The 16676-nt window shown below is 34.8% G+C and overlaps 1 protein-coding gene across 1 annotated transcript in view; it reads right to left on the bottom strand.

The window, feature by feature from the left end:
- The window catches only part of LOC135222815 (DNA-dependent protein kinase catalytic subunit-like), a 763170-nt gene that overhangs the window by 159035 nt on the left and 587459 nt on the right, over positions 1 to 16676 (bottom strand). The window contains exon 42 of the mRNA XM_064261121.1: positions 10515 to 10710. Coding sequence (XP_064117191.1) covers positions 10515 to 10710 — 196 coding nt within the window. The remainder of the gene's footprint in view (positions 1 to 10514; positions 10711 to 16676) is intronic.

Below are 16676 nucleotides of genomic sequence, written 5' to 3'. Positions count from 1 at the left end.
CTATTTCAGTAGAGTCAAAGTTGACCGAACGTGGTTTTTTTTTCTATTTATCGTGATTTATATGCAAATATTTCAAAAATGAGAAAAGCTACAACCTTCAATCATTTTAGTTGTGTTCTACATAAAATTGCGCACATTTTCATATATAAAACTTTATGTAACGGCTAATTTAAAATGGTGCAAAAATTACGACAATCGCACAAAAAAATTTCTGATTTTTTTCGGAAGAGTTACCACGTGGATGTAAGGAAAATGTTTTTTTTCATAAATTCACCATAAATCGAAATATTGTGCTAGAGACTTCCAATTTGTTGCAAAACGAAGGTAAATGATTGAATATTACTAGAATATAAGAGTTTTAGCTTACAATTGCATTTTTTGACTATTTCGGTCGAGTCAAATTTGACCGAAGGTTGAAATTTTGGCACTTATTGTTATTTATGTGAAAATATTTCAAAACTGATAAAAGCTACAACCATGGGTTGTTTATAATTGTATTGTGCATGAAATTGTGCACATTTCCATATATAAATTTTTATGTAACGGCTAATTTAAAATGGTGCAAACATGATGACAATCGCAGAAAAAATTTATCGGAAGAGTTACAGACGGACATAAGGAAAGTTTTTTTTTCATAAATTCACCATAAATTGAAATATTGTGCTAGAGACGTCCAATTTGTTGCAAAATTAAGGCAAATGATTGAATATTACTAGAATATAAGCGTTTTAGCTTACAATTGCGTTTTTCGACCATTTCAGTAGAGTCAAAGTTGACCGAAGGTTGAAATTTTGGCACTTATAGTTATTTATATGAAAATATTTCAAAACTGAAAAAGCTACAACCATGAGTTGTTTTTAGTTGTATTCTACATGAAATTGTGCACATTTTCATATATAATACTCCATGTAACAGCTATTTAAAATGGTGCAAAAATTATGTCAAAGTGACGAAATAATTTCAGAGATGTGTCACTGATACTTTTTAGTGCAATAAGAAAGAAATTCGCGCTTGCGCGCCTGCGTAACGATTGAACAACGCCTTGATCCGTGAGCTCCCAGCATCCCCCAAGGTGCGTGATTCAAAAGTTTTCGGCTGATAGGCCTATTAAGTATTTTTCCGCAAATTTTTAAAAAAACTTTTTTATGTCGACGTTTAATACGTCCAATCGGCACCCGGGAGACAATTTATCTCGACGTTTAATACGTCCAATCGGCGTAAGAGGGTTAATATTAAGTTTAATGACATTAAACAGTAACAATAACATTTCTCTCTCTCTCTCTCTCTTACTTACATATGCTTATTTGTTTTGTAGTATAAATATTTACCTTGTAACCAATTTTCAAATATTAATAAGACTGATGAAAAAAATAGCTATTCCCAATCTTTTTATCTACTTTGAGGAAAGAGGGTGGGGAAGTAAATGACAGTTTGATATACATATCTCTCTCAGAAATAATTCATAATTTCACTCTTGATAGTTAGATATATGATGTTGCCATTCAATGCTCTCTCTCTCTCTCTCTGTTATTGGCTGTAGGTATATGGTAAAATGTTTAAGATGAGTTTGAAATTATATTAATAATATAAACTCAAAGATTAATACAGTAATAGGTAAGTAATTTAAGGTATATTTGAAGTTGGATGTTATTTAAGGTATACATTTGGTATCTTAAATTTCAAGGCAGGCAGTATAAGCATTTTTAGTGATGGTTCTAACTATTCGCAGGTTTTAACTATTAGTGGGGGTGAATATACTCTGTTTTTTTTCCATCTGTCCATCCACCTGTGGTGTTTGAGCATGGTAACACTGCATCCCGGGCTTTAAATAATATCCTATTTCAAATATTAACGGTGTAATTCGCATACAGTAAATTAAATGTACACCCAGATATCCTTTAATTTACCTAAAACTTACACATAGCATAACTATTTAAAGCCCGGGACGCAGTGTTACCACGCACAACCACCACAGGGGGATGGACAGACAAAAAAATATGTATAGTACACATACCCCACGAATATGAGGGGAACACTGTACAGTGGGTACCTCGTTATTAGCACATTTATGTCGAACTTTCTGTTTTTTTAACAAAATTTTCGAGAATATTTTGTTGTTTGTTGAACAAATACTCATACTTCGAACTGACTGATTATCTAGTTTATACTTGTATTCAATGACCTACTGGGTCTTACAAGTTAAACTGTATTAAATTTTTTTTTCATTTACAATATATAGTTTAATGATAACACTATTCAACAAAATAAATAAAAGTATAAAGCATTTAATATAAAATTTAGCTTTCAATATAACATTTAGCATAAAAATGTATAAAATTATACATAACCACGTTGACATCACGCCCAGCTGATTTGAAACTGAAAGAGGGAGCGTTGATATGTTGAGGAGAGAAGGAGAAGAGAAGAGTTAAAATATTACTTTATGTATGTAAAAGAAATAACAGTTCACATAAACAGGTCATTTCCCTATAAATTTAACGTAATGATAAAATATGTCGAGAAATTTATACTCTCCATTTTTCTGAACCATTGCTGTTGGGGTTTAGAAAAATTTATGGGGTTGTAGCATTAACATATATCAAAATATCTGAAGGTTTTCAGATTGTCATAATTTGGTTTAAGTATTTTGTACATTCATGAATGAAAGTTTTCATTTTTCCTTGTACAGGAAATGCAATTACAGTGGTAACTAGACATACGAAAGGCTCAACTTATGAAAAATTCAAGTTACGAAAGTAAATACAAAGATTTTTTTGGCTCTACATACGAAAATAGTTCAGGATACGAAAGGTTGTCACTGTAAAGTCCCGAGATTAACCACCGATAACAATTTTAAAACTCTCGCGCCGCCAACTGAGTAGACTCGCCACCATCCTCCTGCTCTCCCATTGGTTCCTGATGCTAGTCATCGCCATAAGATCCTGCTCTCCTATTGGTCAGCATCTCTCCCATCATGCATCTATGTAGCAGCGTGCTTTTTCAGCCACTCAGTAGCAGCATCGTTTCTATACGCACGCCGAATTCGTTCGTTCTATAAGATTTCGTTTATTAACGTAAATTCGTTAGTGATTTCATTGTAGTACTACTTTATCGTGTTGTGTGAGAACTTTAGTACATACGTATACTACATAACTTAAATGCATACAGTATATACATAGTCATGGGTCCCAAGAAAGTTGAAGTTCACGGAAAGAAGAGGATGCTTTCTTTGGAGACGAAGATGGAGATAATTAAAAAGTATGAAGCTGGCATGCGATTGAGTGTGATCGCCAAGGATTAAGGCCGAAATCCATCGACGATAGGCACCATCCTTAAGCAGAAGGAAGCCATCAAAGCAGCTACACCTTCCAAGGGCATGACTATTTTGTCTAGCAAGAGGAGCCACGTGCACAACGAGATTTGGATATAAGACAAAGAAATCGCTGGCGATATGATAACTGAGACGGCAATCTCCCCAAGGCCAGCTCTATTTTCAGCGATTTGATTGCCCAGGCCGAAGACGACGGAGGAGAAAGGACATCGATGCCAACCCCAGACTTCAAGGCTTCTCATGGGTGGTTCGAAAAATTCCATAAAAGGACTGGCATCCATTCGGTGGTGCGGCATGGGGAGGTGGCCAGCTCGGACATGAAAGCAGCCAAAGCCTTTATTAAGACGTTCAATGAGATGACTCTCAATGAAGGCTAAAGTTCTCAGCAGGTCTTCAGACTGGCCTTTTTTGAAAAAAAAAATGCCTCGTCGGACGTGCATCACGCAGGAAGAGAAGAAGCTACCCGGGCATAAGCCTATGAAAGACAGGCTTACGCTCGCACTTTGTTCCAACGCCAGTGGGGATTGCAAGGTGAAAACCCTACTTGTCTATCTTTCCGAGACTCCTCGAGCCTTCAAGGCCCACAAAGTGCTAATGAGAAGCTTCCAGTGATGTGGAGGGCTAATGCGAAAGCCTGGGTAACGAGACATTTGTTCACCGAGTGGGTAAATCTGTTTCGGCCCAACAGTGAAGAAATTCTTGGAAGAGAAGTGCCTCCATCTGAAATGCTTCCTATACAGCTTCTTGAAATTCGATATCACTTGCTGGTCCATGGGCTGGAGGAGAGGGGTGGTGTTAGGCAGAAGATAAAGAACATTGATAAAAGAATACTCCGCTAGGATATCTTCCTCGAGGCCAGGAGGGTGAGTAGGGGCATTGTCCAACAACAGCAGACATCTGAAATGTCTGCTGTTGTTGGACAATGCCCCTACTCACCCTCCTGGCCTCGAGGAAGATATCCTAGCGAAGTATTCTTTTATCAATGTTCTTTATCTTCTGCCTAACACCACCCCTCTCCTCCAGCCCATGGACCAGCAAGTGATATCGAATTTCAAGAAGCTGTATAGGAAGCATCTTTTCAAGAGATGTTTCGACATCACCGATACCACAAACCTCACCTTGCGTGAATTTTGGAAGGAGCACTTTGATGTTGTGATATGCATCCGACTCATCGATCAAGCTTGGCAGGAGGTTTCGAGGCGAACCTTAAATTCTATGTGGAGGAAGCTCTGGCCTGATGCCGTATCCACCCGATACTTCGAGGGATTCAACGTGGGCGAACCTGGTGCAGATTCAGGAACAGTTGACAATCCTGAAACTGTTTCGCAACCAGATCTTGACGAGATCGTTGCACTCGGGAAGTCCATGGGGCTGGTCATCGACGAGGACCTTCTCGAGGAGCACAAAGAGGAGCTTACGACGGAGGACCTGAAGGAGTTGGAGGCCATGCAACATAATGTCGTTCAAGAAGAGTTCTCTAGCAGCGGCAAGGAGGAGGACGACAACCCTATGACAACGGCAGAAATTAAGGATGCTCTAGCTGCTTTTCATAAGGTGCAATCATTTGTAGAAAAGAGACACCCCAAAAAGGCTTACACAGGTCCTATGCTTGCGCAGTTCGATGGCATTTGCCTGAGTCATTTCAGGAACATTGTGAAAAGTAGGCAGAAGCAATCTTCCTTGGATATTTATTTTTTAAAGAGGCCTTTAGTAGGAGTAAGAAAAAAGGAAGATCCAATTGATACTACGAAAAAACAGAAAGTTGAAAGTGGTGAAGAAATTTAAATTTTGTAAAAAAAAAAAAAAAAAAACATCAAGTATAAAAAAGTGAAACAAAAAAAATAATTTTAAGTTTTTTGTAAAGTTAAGTGTTACAGTTTGGTAATGTATTTCATAAAGTTTAGTTTATGTTTCCTGACATTTTTAATGTGTTTCGTTAAGTTAAGTGTACGTACTACGTAACAAATTTTCTGCCGTTTATCCTCCTCCTCTGTCGCCACTTTCGGAGATAGCCTCACTCGAAAGGTAAGCTTCCACATTTTAATACATACGTACGTATATACGTACAGTATTTCTTGTATACCATGTACATTAATGCACTTTATTTATAGGTACATATTAGTAGTACGTATTAAGTTAGGTATTGAATGGTCCAAATTGTTGTAGTATTTCATTGTTTATTGGTCATTTTAGCTTTATTATAAAATTTACTGTAGTGTTTTTGTGGGGCTTGGAACGAATTAGGCTATTTACATGCAAAATGCAGTTCAAGATACGAAAAGTTCAGGTTACGAAGGCCGCCTCAGAACGGATTAATTTCGTATGTCGAGGTACCACTGTACTTTGATACTCTCTCTTATTAACTACTGTATTTAAAACTAGTGTTTATAACTAGCAATTACCCCTTTCTGATGGTGGAATGGTTACGCATGCGCCTACCGTACTTACCTATGTTGTTTTTGACAGGAAGGAGAGAGACGTTCGAGAGCTCCGGCTGTGAAAGGGAGAGTATCCTTGTTCCTTTGGGTCCAGTTCATGGAGTTTAATTCTTAAGTGCATTTAAAGACCCAAAGGAACCTAACAGAAGAACTTTGTAACCTTCAGTTTAGTTTTTGCGTTAACTCTCTGTTTGTGCTAGTTTGTTATTGTTTTTTAATATCGTAACTATTGTTTGTGTAAATTTGATTCAATTATAGCTTAACATAATTTTTGATTGCTTGTTAACTGATTGTGATTGTTTTTTCCTTAGTTTGTCTCTATTTGTTTTATGTTAATTACAGGCAGTCCCCGGGTTACGACAGTGTCGGCTTACGACGTTCCGAGGTTATGACGCTTGTCAACAGACGTTATTTCCAGGGTTACGACGCATGTTCCAGGGTTAAGACGCCTACAACGCTCATCTGGGAGATTATGACACCAAAAATGCAAAATAATCAATTTTTGAAGGTTTTTTTGATGAAAAATGCCATAAGAATGCAGTTTACAAAGTTTTCACTGCACCCAAAGCATTAAAAGTAAGGTTTTCTTAGGATTTTTAACGATGTTCCGGCTTACGACGATTTTCGGCTTACGACGCGTCTCAAGAACGGAACCCCCGTCGTAACCCGGGGACTGGCTGTAGTGTTAAATGTTCTTTACTTGTTTGTATTAAATTGTTTAAATTTTATGTAGCGATTGATTCTGAGACCACCCTTTTTTTCCCTGGGAATCAGTTAAGGCCAGTACCTGATTAGGTACATATGTGCTTGAGTAAGTAATTGTCCCCCAAGGTGATCTGAAAATAGATCGTATCAAGTCTCCCTAAACTAAGGGTGTGCAAGGTCTTACTGTTCAGAGAGGGAGGAACAGGCCGGTAAAACTCAACTTGTGGTATAGTCTGTGCATATAGAGTCATAATTTCCCACACCCTTAGGTAGTGGTCCTTTGAACCGGATGCTATTAGTTTTAGTAGATAAGTTACATTTCTCAGCATTCATTATCATATTTATGACAGTGCTTTGTGATTATGCTAAGAAGTTCGGATAACCTTAACTAGCAGTTACCAGTTCCCGTGACTGGAGGTTCAGATAATCATGTGTGTGTTACATGCTTAGGATTTTATTTTGTTTGCACCATTATCACAGTGTATTGTGGTGTATTTTTATTTCAGGATCAGTTGATATATTGAAGTGTAACAATTTCCTGCTATCCGTGATTCGGTTACAGTTAAATTTGTCATGGCTACAGGTACAGAAGCAGAAGGTGCAAATTTGCATACTGATACACTGATTCAGACAGTGTATGATGATGCTGCCCATCATGTTACAGAGATAGGGAATGAGATAGAGCAGTACTTAGCAGGTACAGGTGAACCTGCTCTTGAAATTCTTCAGAATTATAGTAGGGACCTGCAAGGTGCTTTGCAGAACTTGGGGAATGCTTGGCATCACTATCAGTCGGCATTGACTAAAAATTCTGATTTATTGTGTCCCAAATTACGAGACTAGAGTTGCTGGTCGCAATGCTAGGATAATCATAAATTATCTATCAGCTAAAATTAATAAGAAAACCCTGTCTAAGGTTAGTGATTCAGGTATTTTGCCAAGGTTACCACACATAAAAATACCAGATTTTGATGGTAAGTATGTATCAGGAAAGGGCCAGCATTTGGGGATTTGTGCAGTAGTGTCATTCATGACCGTACTGACAAAACTAATATTTTGAAGTTCAGTATTTTAAGGTTCAGTGTTAAAGATAATGCTTTTAGGGTCATAGAAGGTCTTAGCATTACCAATCAGAATTATGATGTGGCTATACAGATGCTGAAAGAGACCTATCTCGATAGTAGCCATCTAACTAGTTCCTTCCTTAGAGAGAAACCTATCCAGGGTTAACCGATGCTGCTGATATGGGACGGCCTGTACACCAAATACACGCAGGTCAAACAAGTGTGACCAAACCTCAAGCATTATTAACATTACGTCAATAAAAAAGGGTTTTTTTCTGAAATGTAGTAAACAGATTTAATCTGTTTCAGTGTGTTGCTGCCAGATTCATAATTCAATAAATGAGGCGTCCAGCGCTAAAACCCACACTCACCACATTTTAAAAAAATAACGAGAAAAAAGGCCTTTAAATTTGTAAATTTAAAAAGGCCATAACTCTTTTATTTTTCAAGATATTTTCTTCAGGTTTGAATTTTTGGAATGTTTAGGACCCCAAAAATATGTTATATATATATATATATATATATATATATATATATATATATATATATATATATATATATAAAAAATTAGTCTGGGCACAATTTGATTGACTGATTGATTGTAAAATTGATGAGCAAAATTAATGCTTAAGTTTACAAAAGTACAGATTATATAATGCAAAATTGAACCTTATTCTCATCATCAAAATATACACTCAATTACATCATTCGAAAGAGGAAACGAAGGGGATTTCAGATGTACAATAAAATGCATTTCTCAAATTTGTGGTGAGTGTGTGTTTTAGCACTGGACGCCTCAAATCCTGTCATTGCTCATAATAAACAGTTTTGCAGGTACAAAAAGAAAAAAAAAAAGCCAACAGGCACAAGGCTGCTCATGGTACTTACAGTTGGCTGGCTTAAAAGCATTTTCAGTAAAATCAAAACCTATATGAAAAGGATCCAACATATTCTGACAATTTTTCCAGACTCATGTATTCTTTAGAATAAAAACTTCAGACTGTTACACAAAAAAAGATCTACAGGATAACAATTCTGAAGAACTCCTAAGAACTTCCAGTTACTGAAAACTAAAAATGTCTAGGGTAGCACATTTTTAATAATCTTAACAGCTGGCCCTCTTGCAAATAATTCTGCAATAAAAAATGAACCATTACTGGGTTGATTTATGAAGATACTATTGCAGCAAATCCTACAAAAAATAAGTTGAAGCATCAGTATAACAGAAAATGTAGGTTTCTACATTTTACAGGTTCTACTGTATATTGCTCTAGAAGTACTGGGGTATATCAATAATTTTGGGGTGGAGAATACCAGAGTGCACAGGCTCATAACTGACACATAAACCCAAGTAAAAGATACTTCTAGTACTGGATGAATTATTATGTTTACATTTATCATCTCTCTATTGACTCCAATTGGGGATGGTGGTAGATGAGTTTACAAAAAGATCTCTTTGACAGAAAAGCAATTTAGTTGCTGATGTCTCATTCCTGAGGATAAAGAATTATTAGCAGAATTTTTAATGTAGGGGCCTGGTGCCCTTATCTCTGAAAATTTGGAAGGATGCTGTCTTTGTTTTCCAAACCCAAGTAATTATCTTACCTTTAAGCATCTACCAAGAAATTAAAATGGAGTAACACATGTATAAAAAAAATGGTAATACCAGAATACCTACAACATTCACAAGGTTAGGTTCCATAACCCATCGCGTATCAGGAGGAATTACAAATAGTATTTGGTAAGTCACTAAAAAGGCTAATAAAAGCTTATTTCTACAGTTTAAAATGTAAATACAGGTACTCTTCGTTTAACAACAGGGTTCCATTCCAGTGACCACGTCATTAAACGAGTGTGTCGTTAAACACGCATTCGACTAATAGCATTAATTTTCAAGTCATATATTATATACAGAACTAGTTACCGACATAGCCTACTACTTGGTAAAGTTCTGACAAAACTTTTTATTATTTTATTACTCATATTTTAACTTCATCATTTTATAACTTTGTATAATGCATAATTTTCTTTAAAATAGTATACTTTATTTAACATATTTAGCCTACATTCCCGAGTTAGCCTACTAGTAAGTCAAAACAATATACTACTAAGTCAATACAGTACTAAACTTTTCTCAGAATCTGCATATGATTTAGCAGTGACTTTCATATTCTATATATGGTATTTCATAATTATCGCTATTAGTTTTTCCGCCACTTATTTTTATTGTAGAGGACAGCGAGATGAAAAAAATAATGAATGAATTTCGGCAATCATGGGGCATTTGAATGTCGCCATCAAAATGTAAACAAGGCACAATGCCATCTATTGAGGAAAGTGAACACTAAACTATTCGCTAATGGGATAAGCATTTTCTAGCATTGATAAAAATTTACGCTTGTACTTCTTACCTCTAGTATCATCTGATCTCATGGGTGACAATATCATATCGAATACGTATGTAAATACACAGTTGTATAAAAAAAATTATCAAACTGTATTACAAGTAGGTCTTTCAAGCATACTAAGAGTAAGGAATTCATGCATGCCAAATGTCTCATTGTTTTGATTAAAAGGATTGACTTGGTATTCATTTAAAAGAAGTGACAGAAGGTAATAGGAAATTCAGAAAGAGATCACTTATTAGAAAAGAAAAATAGATTAGGAAATTAAAAAATAAATATATAAAAATGTAAATTATTAAAATGCAAGGAGAACTGTTTTAGGGTAGTAATGCATTTCATCTTCAGTATGAGGACTAAAGGACCTCTGGGACTCAAAACTTCATCAGCAAAGCACATTTACTGCATAGTGTGCTGCTGTTCAGCAAATCTGCTTGCTCTCAACAGGAAAAGAGGATCAGAGATCAATTGTGAATGTCAAAGGTCTTTGTTAAAATACAACTTTTGAGAAATTGGCAAACAAGAGACCATCCTTCAATGGTCATAACAAAAGAAAGTGAAAGAACTGTCATACCTGGTTGTTGGGTTTCAGTAAATGCTCTCTGCTGAGTGGCTTGAACCTTTCCTTCATGAGCTCCATCAACATTATCTATTCCTTGAGTAAGGGACACTAAGGATGTAAGGGAAGTATCTTCAATTCCTTGTGTCTCAGCAAACATCGGGACCATGGAAGCATGACGAGCTCGCCAAGCAGTGGTCACTCGCATTTCCTGTGCAAATTTATTTTTAATGATACTAAAATAAGTAATCACTAAATAATATGATGGATTACAGCCAAATACTATAGTTTCATTACTCGATGCCAGTGGTATGCAATTAGCCACTAGGATAAACTACTTTATCATATACTGAAGTTGTCTATGACAAATTTCTTGCACTTCATGTAAACTAGAGAAATTAATGTAAACAAAATAATAAAATCTTCAATTATAAAATTACAATAAGACTAAGACAATACACAAAACTAAAAGGGAGCATGGCTGAAAGCTTATTTTATAGGAGATTATTCATGCTAAAAATGGAGTTTCAACAATATAAAGTATATTTTATCCATGCAAAACATTCAATCATATACAGTCAACCCCTGTACGTATTTGCAGACTCGCCTATTCGCGGATTTGCTATGCACCGTATATACCCATTATTTGCAAAAAATTCACCTATTTACAATATTTTTCACTGAGAAATATTCAGATATTACTGTAATTTTATCCTATTTGCCGTATTTTTTCACTAAGAAATACTCACAAATTACTGTAATTTCATATCATTTTCATGACTAAAAGTACTTTTTCTGATAAAACTACAGTGGTACCTCATTTTTCGTACAAAATCCGTTCCCATAACCTCCAATGAAAACTGAAACAATAATTCCCATAAGGAATAATGTAAATACAATTAATGCATTCCAGACTGCCAAAAATATATTTTAAAAATACATTTTATTGGGAATAAACACACTTTTACATACAGAAAACAATGAGAAATAAATATACATAAATGACTAATGAAATGAATAAATGAACATGTAACATCACTCTTACCTTTATGGAAACCACCTGTTAGCGTATGGAAGACAGAGAGGAGGGGAGAGGGAGGAGAAGTTATTGTCTGGAAGGGGAGTCTCCCTCCAGAAGGAGTACAGGTATCAAGGACCTATCTGGGGTTTCTCTTTGTTTTTTACTGGCACTATCTAAAGTTATACAAGGTATTGTCATTAAACATTTTGAAGACACGATTACAACTTCTTTGTTGGGGATGATAATTCTCCACAAAATTTTTTATATCATTCCACTTTGCAAACATGTCCTTAATCCCTGAAGTAGGCACATTATGTATGCCCATTCGTTTTCTGAATTTTTCAAACCAGCCTCTGTTGGCCTTAAATTCCCTAACAGCAGTGCTAATATCGGCATGCAATTTTATAGTGTTTCTCGCCTTTTTTACACAAGGGAACTTGGAACTTTCTTTGGCCCCATGATGGCTTATTTAGCAGTTGCACTCGAATAAAAAAAGCACAAAAACAATGAACACAAGAGCAGAATGGGTCACGAGAGAAGATGGGATGCTTTGGTTGGGTGCTTGATGCAGGGCCCAGCACATGAATAGGCCCCAGATGGAGCATTTCCAAGTGTACGAAAACCGAGGAAATGTACTGTAACCGAGATAAAATTTTGTATAAAAAAGTCTACGAAAAACAAAATGTACAAAAAGTGAGGCGTATGAAAACCAAGATTTGACTGTATTAAAAAAAACTCATCTCTAAGCATTTTTAGAGTTTGTTTTGTTTCTTAAGTATCAAATAGGCAGTGATTTTCAGCACTTATGGTACCAATAACCAGATTTTGGCACCAAAGACCAGTTAATGGCACCTCTATTAGGTATGTATCAGCACCAATAGTCTATTATAAGCAACAATAACCGAATTAGTGCATTAACCCTTAAACGCCGAAGCGGTAAAACAAAAATTGTCTCCCATATGCCGGAGGTGTTTTGGAGCGAGCGTGGAAGCGGAAAAAATATTTTTTTCAAAAAATCACAGCGCGCTTAGTTTTCAAGATTAAGAGTTCATTTTTGGCTCCTTTTTTTGTCATTGGCTGAAGTTTAGTATACAACCATCAGAAATGAAAAAAATTATCATTATCATATATAAATAATGCGATATATGATAGCGCAAAAACAAAATTTCATATATAATTGTATTCAAATCGCGCTGTGCGCAAAACGGTTAAAGTTAACAAGTAACTTTTTTTTCGTTGTAATGTACACTAAATTGCGATCATTTTGGTATATAAAACATTGTAAAACGATAAAAGCAACACAGAGAAAATATTATCAAAAAATAATGCATGAATTCGTTACGCTCGGACGTAAACAAATATTTTTTTCGAAAATTCACCATAAATCTAAATATTGTCCTAGACACTTCCAATTTCTTTCAAAATGAAGACAAATGATTGAATATTACTATACTGTAAGGGTATTAGCTTACAATTGCAGTTTTCGACCATATCTGACGAGTTAAAGTTGACCGAATGTTAAATTTTTTTATATATTTTTTTATATGCAATTATTTCGGAAATTAGAAAAGCTACAACCTTCAAATATTTTTAGTTTTATTCTACATGAAATTGCACACATTTCCATATATAAAACTCTATGAAATGCCTAATATGAAATGGAGCAAATATTCCGAGAATGGAACGTACGCATTTCGGAGATTTGTGGCGGAGAATCCGCACACGGAGGGAAGGAAAGTTTTTTGTTTAAATTCACCATAAATCTAAATATTGTGCTAGAGACTTCGAATTTGTTTCAAGATGAAGATAAATGACTGAATATTACTAGACTGTAAGAGTTTTAGCTTACAATTTTGTTTTTCGACCATTTCGGTAGAGTCAAAGTTGACCGAACGTGGTTTTTTTTCTATTTATCGTGATTTATATGCAAATATTTCAAAAATGAGAAAAGCTACAACCTTCAATTATTTTTTGTTGTATTCTACATGAAATTGCGCACATTTTCATTTATAAAACTTTATGTAACGGCTAATCTAAAATGGTGCAAACATTACCACAATAGCACGTATGATTTTTTCGGAAGAGTTACCGCGCGGACATAACGAATGTTATTTTTTTCATAAATTCACCATAAATCAAAATATTGTGCTAGAGACTTCCAATTTGTTGCCAAATGGAGGTAAATGATTGAATATTACTAGAATATAAGCTTTTTAGCTTACAATTGCGTTTTTCGACCATTTCGGTAGAGTCAAAGTTGACCGAAGGTTGAAAATTTGTCACTTATCATTTTTTATATGAAAATATTTCAAAATTGGTAAAAGCTACAACCATGGGTTGTTTTTAGTTGTATTGTGCATGAAATTGCGCACATTTCCATATATAAAACTTTATGTAACGGCTAATTTTAAAATGGTGCGAACATTACCACAATCACATGTATGATTTTTTTCGGAAGAGTTACCGCGCGGACGTAAGGAAAAAGTTTTTTCATAAATTCACCATAAATCGAAATATTGTGCTAGAGACTTCCAATTAGCTGCAAAATTAAAATAAATGATTGAATATTACTAAAATATAAGAGTTTTAGCTTACAATTGCGTTTTTCGACCATTTCGGTAGAGTCAAAGTTGACCGAAGGTTGAAATTTTGGCACTTATCGTTATTTATATGAAAATATCTCAAAACTGATAAAAGCTACAATCATGAGTATTTTTTTTGTGGTATTCTACATAAAAATTCGTACATTTTCATATATAACACTCCATGTAACGGCTAATTTAAAATGGTACAAAAATTATGTCAAAGTGACGAAATAATTTCCGAGATGTGTCACAGATACTTTTTAGTGCTGCAAGAAAGAAATTCGCGCTTGCACGCCTGCGTAACGATTGTAAACAAAACAACATCTTGATCCGTGAACTTCCAGCATCCCCCAAGGCGCGTGATTCAAGAGTTTTCGGCTGGTAGGCCTAAAAGTATTTTTCCTCGAATTTTTAAAAAAACTTTTGTATGTCGACGTAAATTACATCCAGTCGGCACCCGAGAGACAAAAAATGTCGACGCAAAATACGTCCAGTCGGAGTTTAAGGGATACTATTGGGTTTAATTCAAATGTTTTTTTACATTGGTTTATTATTCATGCTCTTTATAAAAATAATGAAATAGAGTATACTGATAGGTACATATATTTGTGTGTGTGTGTGTGCGTGTGTGTGTATATATACTATATATATATATATATATATATATATATATATATATATATATATATATATATATATATATATGTATGTATGTATGTATGTATGTATGTATTGCACATTAAAACAGACTATTGGCTAAGACAGACACCCTGGCTACCCCCATTAGACCGTCTTAGGAAGAGTAGACTGTACATCAATGGAAATACCAAGATATTTTTTGGGGGGTAAATAAAAAAAAATACTAGTAAGAGAATAGCCTCTATAAATTGTCTGTAGTAACTATCTTTTTCCTTCACTTTCAAGATATGTATATCTTGAAAGTGAAGGAAAAGGCAGAAGCAGGAATTGTATTGTATAGATCACTATTTAAACCACCCCCTCAACCTCTTTCACAATTAGGCTATCACACCAGCCACTCCTCTCCCATATATGGAACATATAATGAGGAAGAACATCTCACTGTCTGTTGTGCTGAGTGTGTTCCTGTAAGTTCAGTAACTGAACAGCAAGAATTGCATCAACATGACTGTAGTTTCATCGTTTTTATCATCATCAATGTTAAACATCTCCAAGTCAATTGACAGGGTAGAGTGGAAGTGGATGTTCAACTATCCTTACACATGCATAAGGTGAGTGGCATCTTTAGAATAAAGTAATATTCTTTAAGGGTACTAATTTATAAACCCAATTTCTAAATATGCAATGTAAACTTCTGACAATGTAGTAAGTATCATTATTACAATAGTCTCACACCGTCTCTCTTATTTTGTTGATAATGTATTGTACTGTACTCTAGAAATGTTTTGTAAATGGTTAAGTATCAACTGTTTGTGTTAAATATCAGTATGGTTTGTTACTAACAATGCACGATAATACGACTCAAAATCTAAGAGCCCTCAATTTTGCAAAGGACTGGCACCCCTAACCCCAGCAAAATTTGAAGGACAACTGTAACTGCCTCTTTAGTTCATGCCATTTTGGCTTGCAAAATATTTGACAAAACCTCCACTTTCTGAAGGAGAGGAAAACTGCAGTATTCTAATTGAAGTTCTTGCTCCTTCATATTTAGAAGATTTGTCCAAAGGCAAATAAAATGAATATATACCAAGTACCCTATATACTCGCACATCTTGCGACTTTTGAATACCCAATTTTGAAGCTAATTTTAAGGGTGTCATATTACATACAAGATATAAAACTAGAGTATGTAACATTCACATAGTACAGCATTAGTACTGTGCTATGAAATACAAAGTTAAATGACTATGCATAGTTTTCCATGGATCTTTTAAAAAGTTATGCTTTACTTCACTGCATCCAGTAATATTGTATCTACTACGTATTCTAATATTACTACAGGTACACAATCCTTTATCCATAATCCTTAGGGCCAGATGTGTATCGGCTTTTGGAATTTTTGGGATTTCGTAATTGTGGGGTCATTACTGCAGCAAAAACCTATAATTTTTTTTTACTTTTTTCATGTTTTTTCATAATGTATAGTTATTTATTCATTACAATTTACTATTCATATTAATATTAAATTAATGTGATATACTTAAGACAATAAATAATAAAATAGTGGGACAATTACAGCTATATGTACACTAACATATTCTATTTTCAACAAAAACATTCCATAAATGCAAAATTATACATAATCAAAATAATTGTAATTCAACTTGTTAATAAATAAGGCTATAAAATACATTTCATCATAATGATCTTGGAGAGGGTTTTTCTTTGAGGTTACTATGTTGTCATCCGTTTGCAGTCATCCATTTGTGGACGGTCAGGGAATAGGATTCATAAGTGATGAAGCATCACTATGACAGACTATGTGGGATTTTTCGTACTACTATATTAAAGTTAAAATTATTGTTAAATTCTTGTTTCTATGAAGAAAAAATTATATAAATGAAAATTGAGTAATTATTGCCATCACCAGTC

This window comes from Macrobrachium nipponense, chromosome 8 (assembly GCF_015104395.2).
Source record: "Macrobrachium nipponense isolate FS-2020 chromosome 8, ASM1510439v2, whole genome shotgun sequence".
Lineage (NCBI taxonomy): Eukaryota > Metazoa > Arthropoda > Malacostraca > Decapoda > Palaemonidae > Macrobrachium > Macrobrachium nipponense.
Note: the sequence above shows the minus strand (reverse complement) of the source record. Positions and strands in the feature narration are given on the sequence as shown.